This window comes from Dendrobium catenatum, unplaced genomic scaffold (genome assembly GCF_001605985.2).
Source record: "Dendrobium catenatum unplaced genomic scaffold, ASM160598v2 fragScaff_scaffold_621, whole genome shotgun sequence".
Lineage (NCBI taxonomy): Eukaryota > Viridiplantae > Streptophyta > Magnoliopsida > Asparagales > Orchidaceae > Dendrobium > Dendrobium catenatum.
Genome location: NW_021319083.1, coordinates 11062659 through 11072132, shown reverse-complemented (window position 1 = coordinate 11072132; position 9474 = coordinate 11062659). Strand labels below are relative to the sequence as shown.

Here is a 9474-nt window from a genome sequence, read left to right as displayed (position 1 = left end):
AGCATAGCTACATCGAGCTTTCTCAAACATAAGAGAGCAAGAGCCACTCCTAACCTTCATATACTTGCAAAGGTGATCATGATCTTAATACAACAACTAATTTATTTATGAGAGTAATTAATTTATGTAATCAGCAAAGTAAAAAAAAAAGGATTATTAGATAGGCACTCATTATTTTACATCAACAAGAAATATAATTTTTTTTTCGTCAATAAGAGCTCGTGCACCTGTAATGATTCACAAATCCTTAGTTTAAAGTTAAACAAATCGTTGGTGCATTACATGCAGATATTAGAAAGATATTTCATTATTACGAAAGAATGCACTACATTTATTTTACACTGTATTTATTTTACATTGCATATCTTTTTCAGACAACCAAACAGCCCCTAAGTGATTGATGTTAATTTGTCTAATAAGAAAGAGATGCGGCCCAACGAAGAAGGGCGTTGTGGGCCGAACCCAATCCGCGAATATTTAGCATATTTAACAAAATTGAAATAGCTTTTGGAGTCCGCCTCTCTAGAACCGTCTCTTCCTCCTCTACCGCCTTCACTATATATAGAACAACTATAACCCTGATATCTCAGAGCTAATTATTAGTTTATAGCCACGCATAGAATTCTACTGCAGAACAGAAAAGCGAGCGGTATCGAGACGTCTTCAAAGAAGTAGGGATTATTTCGAACGGATCAAGGTAATAAATAATACCCTTGATTTTGATCTCAGGTTTACTATTATTGTCAGCTGGATCTAGGGTTTTCCTGGTCCTAGATGTCTTATTGTTCGTATAGCCGGTTGTAACTGTTTCTTGTTTCTCGGTCTAACCTAGTTGGAATGGTGCTTGCGTGATTCTTTCCATTGATCTCGTGTTGCGATAAGAGGTTGTATGAAGTAAGTACTTAAGGATGTGTGTCAGGCTAAGGGGCTGTTTGGCAACTGGATTTACGCAGGATTTTAGCCGAATTTAGCGTAAATCCTGTCAAACAGGATTTCGACCCTGCATTATTCTCACGGCGGAATAAACTCGCCGTTACAATTTTTGCGGTAAATCCCGGATTTACGGCGCGAATGGGAGAAAATGGATACCTTCGCGACGAGCGAGTTCCCTCCCGGCGTCGTTACGTCCAATCGAAGTAAAGAACGGTGAGCTGTTGTGACTTCCGACCCGGCAGGAAGGATTCACGCCCGAAGCAGGCGAACTCGAACAGGTACGAACAGCTGTAGAAGAGAAAAAGCAACCCCTACGGCCATAGCAAATCGACGGCAATTGCATTAGCAGAGAAGTTATGATAGAAATTAATTAATTTAATTTAACTAGTTTAATTAAAATTAAAAAAAATAATGTACTTAATGATTAATTTATTATTTAGATTAATTGATAATTAATTTTAATTTTATTTATATTATTTTTATTAATTAATATATTGTTAAAATTAATTAAATAATACTTAAATAATTAATGAAATTTTTAGCAGAAGTATTAGTTAAATAATTAGTTTTTTTTCAAAATATAATGAATGAATTAATTATATATTAAATATTTATTGAATTAACTACTAAATAAGTATTGATACTTAGTATTATATTTAGTAATTAAATTAGTCTCTAATTATATTATTTAGGAAAATTTACATACATACCATTTTATTACTTCTATATTATATATTTAACATCCAAAATTTAAATATTATATTCTTACCACTCAAATGTTAATTTTACAACAGAAATACCACTCCGTCTTCACTTTTGTTTTTTCTTTTCGCATTCCGACCATTGTCCGCCTCTTCGCCGATGACCATCGTTGGCCTTCGATATCCTTGCTGGTCGCCTTTGTGCCCAATTGGAAACTGACGATGGAATTGTTGTCTCTATGGAAAGCTTGCAGTTTTGCCAAAATGGCTTTGGATGAGAAGATTTAGGAAGAAGCCTCAGAATTCAAGCCTGAGAGGTTTATGGAGGGAGGATCAGCAGAAAAAATGTATATAACTGGAAGCAGAGAGATCAATTGGCTCCTTCTTTGAACTTATTTCTCTGAAGACCGAAGTCTTTCCACCCAATGTGGTATTTAAACAATCACTATGAGTAGGGGTGTTAATATTTGACCCGACTTGAAAACGACCCGAAAATTTTGGGTTCGGGTCAACCCGAATCGAGTCCGGTTCGGGTTAGGGATTTCGACCTGTTTGTAAAGCCGGGTCGGTTTCGGATTGACCCGGAAACTCGAAATCAACCCGATTTGACTCGTTTTTAATTAATTTAGGAGGGTTTTAATGGATTTTTATGAAATAAGTAAATGATATTTCAAAAAATTATAAACATTATTGCTCAAATTAAATTAATCTTGATTTATTTTAAATTAATTGAAGTAAATCTTATCTTAATTTGATTTAGATTTAAATAAATTGAATTAAATAAAAAAATTTTATAAAATATATCCGAATCGGGTTGGTTTCGGGTTCCGGACCAGAAGCGGGTCGGGTTTGGGTTCGGAAAACCGACCCGTTTGCAAAAACGGGTCGAGTTCGGGTCAGGTTGAACAATGCCAGGTCAATTTCGGGTTGGACCTGAACCTGACCCGTGACCCGATTTTGACAGCCCTAACCATAAGTGCTACAAAAGGGATTTTGATCAACTCCGCCATTTAAGACATTATTGTCCACACATGCAGCGGAATTCATCGTAATTCCACTATCTAAAGTTTCTTTGTACACCTCCATTTCACGGTTTCCACTTACAGTTCCGAAAATTTGAGGATATGATCCACATACTTCCATGATGTTCACATCGCACTTAGAATTTCTCGCCTAATGCATCGGAATAGACGGAACTCCAGCTTTGCCTCTGCCGGGTTTAGAGGCTGCAGTCTGATTCTTAATTGCCACATGACTTCCTCTGATCCAATCTTCAATGATTTCTCATCAATTGAATAGTCACCAGATCCATCAACTGAGAGCTTTGCCATAACAGCTGCGGAGAGAACAGCTGAGTAGAGAAGCAGGGTTTGCATTTCACAAGAAAGGGCACGCGAGCAACTGATGAGAGAAGCACGCAGAAGAATAGCTAACGTTGGAAGAGGAAAGTGGCGGCCATCGGCGAAGAGGCGGACGATGGTCAGAATGTAGAAGGATGAGACGTAGTAGCATTTTTGTTGTAAAACTAGCATTTGGGTGGTAGGAATATAATATTTAACTTTTGGGTGTTAAATATGTAATATAGATGTAATAAAGTGGCATGTATGTAATTGATGGTAATTAAAATTGAAATTAATAATACATAAATTAAATTAAAAATATAATAAATTTAATTTTTAAATGAAGTAACAGCCTTAAATCGTGAATTATATTGCCAAATGGCGCCACATGATTGATTACTTAACTTGCCAAACAATTTTCATGATTTAGCAACTTTAGGATTTAGTAAATCTAAGAGTTACAAGATTTATTAAATCCTACATAGTTAAATCCTGCTAGTTGCCAAACAGGCCTAATTGTTTAAGCAGAAAGAAGTTTAGTTTATCTCGCGACATGATTAACTTTTATTTCTATTCTATCATAAATGATGTTGTTGATACAATTTTCTCAATATTATGGATTGTAGTAATCTATTATGTTCTTTTAGTAATTAGGGTCAGGATGATTAGCTTTATCGCTAAATATTTTTAATGCTGTTTGGCTTTGTTAAGGAATAAACCCTTTAATTTCTTTAATGCTGCAATAGATAGTTGGACTTGCTCTATCTCTGATGGTTATCGAATGATCTGACAGTCAGATTATCATCCAATGTTGATGCACAGTAGGGGCACCTCAACATGTATCACTTTCCTTTTTTGGAGGGGCTACTGTTGTTAGCCCCATTTTGTTTAAATTATGCATCTATATGGGGACAATGTGAGAGAAAATTCTATCGAGTTTTTTAATTATCAATAGAAAAAGTAGAGACGCTACATTGAAGAACAAAAAGAAAATAAACACAAGGGTTACACTAGTCAAGATGGGCGACTTGACTTGATCATGTGAGCAACCAAGTACATATCCCAATTCCCAACCATGGAGTTTCCAAAAACAGTGGAATAGTCAAGAATATCACCATAACTAGTACGCTCATGTCCTCAGAATTTGTGAGTTTAAGCTACGGACAATATTATTGTGGCTCTTTGTCAACCAAGTAAGTCGGTTTGATGGTTTGCCTTCCTTTTTACATTAGCACCTGTACATGAATCCAATAAGAGCAGTAGGTGCATCTTGATGTACCATTGCTTCTTCCTGTCGATGGCTCCACACAAATAAAAAAAAATTATGACAAAAAATTCTTAAAAAGCCCTTTGATAACACTAAATGCCCCCTCTATAAGATAAAAAAAAAAGTTCCACCCTAGACTAAATATGTATATTATATTTTCTTTGTTAGGAAAACATTACGTTCCATAACTTCTCTCATGTTACTGCGGTACCAAGATCTTTGTGTTTATTAGCCTTTGATTTTTTTATTTTTTTTTAAGGTTTACAAAAAAAGGAAGGGGAAATCAATAGGGCTGTTATTTGGGTTCATTGGTTGTGTTTGGGTTTGACTCAAAAATGGCTTAACAAGAATAGTTTCCATTAGCCCATTCTTTTTGTTTTCCTTTTAAGAGAGCAAGAAATAGTTAGTAAGCCTCTATTCTGACTAAGAATGATACGATAACTGCCTCCCTCTACGAGGTATTTAAAGCTTTGTTAACCTGTTTCTACTTAAATCTTGCATTAGCAGGAGTAATGCGCTTGATATGCTCTCATTTTTAAAATTTTATTTTGCGTGAGTTCATGTTATTGAGATTTTTAATTATCTCTTTTCTTTTATATTGTCAAAGTTTATCAATTTTTTTGTGCGAGTTTGCTTATATTTCAACTTTTGAACGAATGATTTTGTTGCTCATATGGTTTGAAATAAGTGGTTTGTTATTTTGAGCTCTTAAATCGATTTTTGGTGCAAGTTGTTATTTATTAACTCTGTTCTTGTTAGCTGGAACATTCCAAATGCTTAGAAGTTTTTTTTTTTTTTTTTAAATTTAGTTTTGTACTTATATGATTTGATTATCCAGCTTTGTTTTAATTTGGAGTTCTTCTGTAAACGTGTTCCTTGATGTTTAACAATCAAACTGACTTATTTTCATTCTGCTATCTACAGATGTCGCACACTAGACGCTCAAGGTTAGCTATTTGACAATTATTAACTAGCTTAAGTATTGGATAATTATGTACCTTTTTTTAATATGGAATGTATATTTGTAGGTATTCATCTCGCTCTGCATCACCATATCAGCAGAGTCGTTCATTCAGCAGGTCTCTCTCTCGCACGCCATCAAGGTCAAGGAGTTGGTCAAGGTACTAGAACTATTTATACAAACTGTTTATTCTTATTTTCACCCCGTAAATTATGGGATACGTTTTTTTTATGGATTTTGTTGTAGGGGTTGGAATGCAAAATGTAGATTATTTAATCTATATAAAAATAGACTAAGGGATTCTTTGGTTGTTTGAAAAATAAATACAGTGTAAAAAAGAATATTTTGGAGTTATTTGGATGGTTATAAAATAAATGCATGAGATTATTTTTTTATTTGGCTCTAAATGAAATGAATGCAATGTAAAGTGGGTAGCCAATGGTGGTTGTGTGTGGTCGGTGGTAGTCGGCATGGGGCGGTGATCGTGGCAGTGGTGGGTCGTTGCAATTTCAATGTATTTTCAGTGTATTTGAAAATCGCCCAAATATGAAAAATTCCAAATACATTGGATTGAGGATGAATTCCTTTTATTTCAAAATTTTACTCTTAATTATTTTTTACTTTAAATCAAACAATGATATTTCCTAAACCCTGCACTTGGGAATACTTTAAATTAGCACCTAGTAAACCAAACAGCCCCAAATTTCATGAATGGTGTTTATATGTGGGGTTGTATAATACGACTACGCCTATTGACTAACAGGACTTAATTGTTCTGTTTAAATTTTCCTGATTTTCATTATGAGATGGTTTGGTTAATGAACTGTTTTAGGGGCTGTGACTCTCCGGATGCCGTGAATCCTGGTAACAACTTGTATGTGACTGGGTTGTCTTCTAATGTATCTAAGGCTGAGCTTCAGAATCATTTTGCCAGAGAAGGAAAGGTATGCCTTATTATCAAAAACATATTTGACAGGATATCTTAAATCTGCTTTATTTTGGATCTATTTTGTGATGAGCTTAATACATAAATAGTTATATTGAATTTCTTATAAAAAGATCTTATAATTTTAAAGGCTATTCAGATAAAAAAATTTGATTAGAATATTTTGTTTGGGGTGTTTCCTTGTTGGTGGAAGCTTGCCCCCAACGGGCTGCTTTTATCCGCTACAGCTGGTTAAACTGCATTTTGTTTTGTAATGCATTGTTTGCTACACTATTCCTCTTGGGGCCAGTTTTGCGAAATAAAAGGATCTAACAACTAGATTGATATTGATTAGGTAGTCTAAAAGCGATTATCTTTCTAATTTGCTATTTTTGTTGTAGAGTATATTTAACCTGCATCATTTAAGCAGGTGGTTGATGTTCATCTTGTGGTTGACCCTTATTCAAGGGAATCTCGTGGTTTTGGTTTTGTGACAATGGGTAGAATTGAGGAGGCTGAAAGATGCATTAAATATCTCGATGGATCAATCCTGGATGGTCGGGTCATTACCGTGGAAAAGGTTAGGGTGATGTTCGATTTTGTTTTCTTGTGCAGCAGTTAGATATCTTATTTGATGTTCCAATTCAGTTTTACTTTAATTATATTTATGCTCTTTCTACTAAGAATAAGAATATCATGTTCTTCGCCTCCAAGTTTTTTGCTAGCAGGGGTGGATTGTAGGTAGCAGATCTCCCTCGAATTTCAAAAGATTTACCACACCCTAACAAATCAAATGAAACCATCTCAAGTAATCATCAACCAGAGGGTTGTATGCCTAGCATCATTTTTTTTTTTTTGAACAATTTACACTATTTTCTCTTTAATGCAGGGTTAACTTCTGCAGGGCCTTCTATCTTTCTGATCACATTCCCTGCTTCATATAGTTGCATATTAACTTTCTTATCATTTTCTGACAGGCCAAGAGAGGGCGTGGGCGAACCCCTACTCCTGGTAGATATCTTGGTCTGAGAAGAATCCCTAGTAAGTTTTGTATGTTTATTATATCAGCAGCGCATTTTGGCCCCCCCGCGTCCGTTCGCAGTACTTGCACGACTAATACTTAAAATATAATTGTTGCAGCGCATCGTCGGTCCCCCAGCCGCTCACCTTACAGGGGTCGTCGTCGGTTGAGCAGCTCAGATAGAGAAAGATCTTATTCTCCTTACTACTACAGGAGGTCTCCATCTCCTTACCGACGACGACGATACAACCGATCACCCAACAGAAGGCGCTCCTCTCTGGAGTCCAGATCGCCTTCTCGATCTACAAGTCCATATTACAGCTCACGCAGCCCATCCCCAAGGCTGAGGAGAAGTTCAAGGAGGAGCTATTCCAGAAGCTTTTCTCCAGCCGTTACCGTTAGGAGAAGGTATAGGAGGAGAAGCATCTCTCCAAGACGAAGCTACAGAAGAAGGCGTTACTCGAGCAGCGTTTCACCGAGAAGGCACCACCGGAGGAGCCCTTCACACACTACCGTTTCTAATAAGAAGAGATATTCCCGTGAAAGTTATTCTCACAGCAGGAGCTTCAGCTCGCATTCTACAACTGTTTCTAGCTCGTCAAATAGGTCTACTTGATCGTATCATTCTACAACTGTCTCTAGCTCGTCGAATTGGAGTCTAGTTGATCGTATCATTTGGCTGGCTTTAAAAAAGGTATTTTGACTGAATTAAACCTTTGGTCTGCTTATTGTATGTACTCAATTTTCTTTATCGTTTAGATCTGACGTTGGCAAAAATTAGAGTTTAGAAATTGAGGGTGATTTAGGCTTTCATTCGAGATAGTTTTTTTACTGCTGCTTGAGGCAGTTTTATAAGGCACTTCCTGTTATTACTGCTTGGTTATTTATAAATCAAGTTCATTTTATTCTGATCCTAGTCTGCGTTGAGGCTAAAATTGATTTGATTTCGGGTTATGCCATTTTTAAATAATTTTATTTTGGCAGAGTAAAGAAAGGAAGGATAATTTTAAATAAGAATTTATTTTAAAATTGATCATCTATATTGCACCATAAGATTAACACAGTAGAATAGGAGCTCTTATAATAAATGGCACTGTTATTAGTTATTAAAAATCATCTATATGCATGTACGGTAAATACGACAATCAACGCCAAAAAGAGAGTATAGTCCAAAGGACAAAAAACAAATATTATTTATAGACTAGACAGGCAACATCGCTAATTCAACAGAGTATACTCTTGCTTTATGTAACTAATTGGACCACAGGAGACCTACTGTTCATTTAAACTTAGATTATTAGAACAATCTCAGTAAAAATGATAAAGGAAGATTTAAATTTCGAGTAGTTGTAATTGTTTACTTTACTAAACGATAAACGCAATATTAGTTACAAAACGTATTTGAGGGTAGGAAGTAATCAAAAGAGGCCGCCATCTCTTTATTCAGCTCAAGGAAACTAATAAACGCTCAAATAAAAGTTTGATTATGAGCTAAATTTCTTTCTGGAGAGTTGCAAGTATAAATTTATTCCACACATCTTTTGATATAATATATATTAATAATAATAGTTGAGATTTGTTACCGGTCCCTCGATCCAAATTTGTGAATATATTCATTCTATCAGTAGCTCCAGCAACTTGAACCGGTTTGCCCCATGAAATCTCATCTATGGCACAGGGCAGGGGTTAATTCCCCAGATCTCTTTAGCGTACTGAGAGATTGTTCGATCGCTGCTGAATTTGCCACAACCTGCAGTGCTCAGAATAGACATCTTCACCCACCTTTTCTTGTCCCTGCAACATCATCATTATAGCATTTTCATTTTTAACTTTTTATACTTGAAAGCACACATTAAGTTCATTTGCAGACTGAAGCAAAACATGCAAATTTCTACGCGGATACTCAAAAACTAATTGCAGGCTGCTGAGCTGAAATGGAGGTAAGAATAAAAATCTCGTAGTTTTATATCAGCCAACGTGTTCAATAGATATTTTGTAAATAAACTTAAAAAGAGTTATTGTTTCTTACTTGTATGCTTCATCAACCTGAGCTTGTGCATCCATATAGCTTGGAAAATCCTGGCCTACGAGGAAGTAATCGCCGCGTCCATAGCCAGAGTTTCCCTCCAAGGAGTCTAAAAGTGGTTCGTAGTTGTATGTACCAAAAGCACCACTCCTTATGAAGTGCTTGGCCTCTTCAAATCGTGGATCCGGCTTGAACTGTTACCAGTAACAAAGGGTGCAACATAAGATGGAATTCCTAATCAAATGTATATGCTTAAGAAGCAAAGTGTATTTTTCTGCTCAAGAATAATATGCTTCAAAA

General features: G+C 35.7%; 2 protein-coding genes across 4 annotated transcripts in view; one reads left to right on the top strand and one right to left on the bottom strand.

The window, feature by feature from the left end:
* Positions 1 to 559: 559 nt before the first annotated feature.
* Positions 560 to 8061, top strand: LOC110111899 (serine/arginine-rich splicing factor SR45a). Its single transcript, XM_020843959.2, has 7 exons — positions 560 to 697; positions 5166 to 5188; positions 5270 to 5362; positions 6035 to 6146; positions 6558 to 6707; positions 7105 to 7168; positions 7268 to 8061. Exons 2-7 carry the CDS (start codon positions 5166 to 5168, stop codon positions 7762 to 7764), a joined length of 939 nt encoding a protein of 312 aa, XP_020699618.1. The 5' UTR covers positions 560 to 697; the 3' UTR covers positions 7765 to 8061.
* Positions 8062 to 8464: 403 nt separating this feature from the next.
* The window catches only part of LOC110111898 (alpha-glucan phosphorylase, H isozyme), a 50956-nt gene continuing 49946 nt past the window's right edge, over positions 8465 to 9474 (bottom strand). For all 3 annotated transcript variants that reach the window (XM_020843956.2, XM_020843957.2, XM_020843958.2), the window contains 2 exons: positions 9178 to 9368; positions 8465 to 8942 (listed from right to left, as the gene is read on the bottom strand). In XM_020843956.2, coding sequence (XP_020699615.1) covers positions 8816 to 8942; positions 9178 to 9368 — 318 coding nt within the window. In that variant the 3' untranslated portion in view covers positions 8465 to 8815. The remainder of the gene's footprint in view (positions 8943 to 9177; positions 9369 to 9474) is intronic.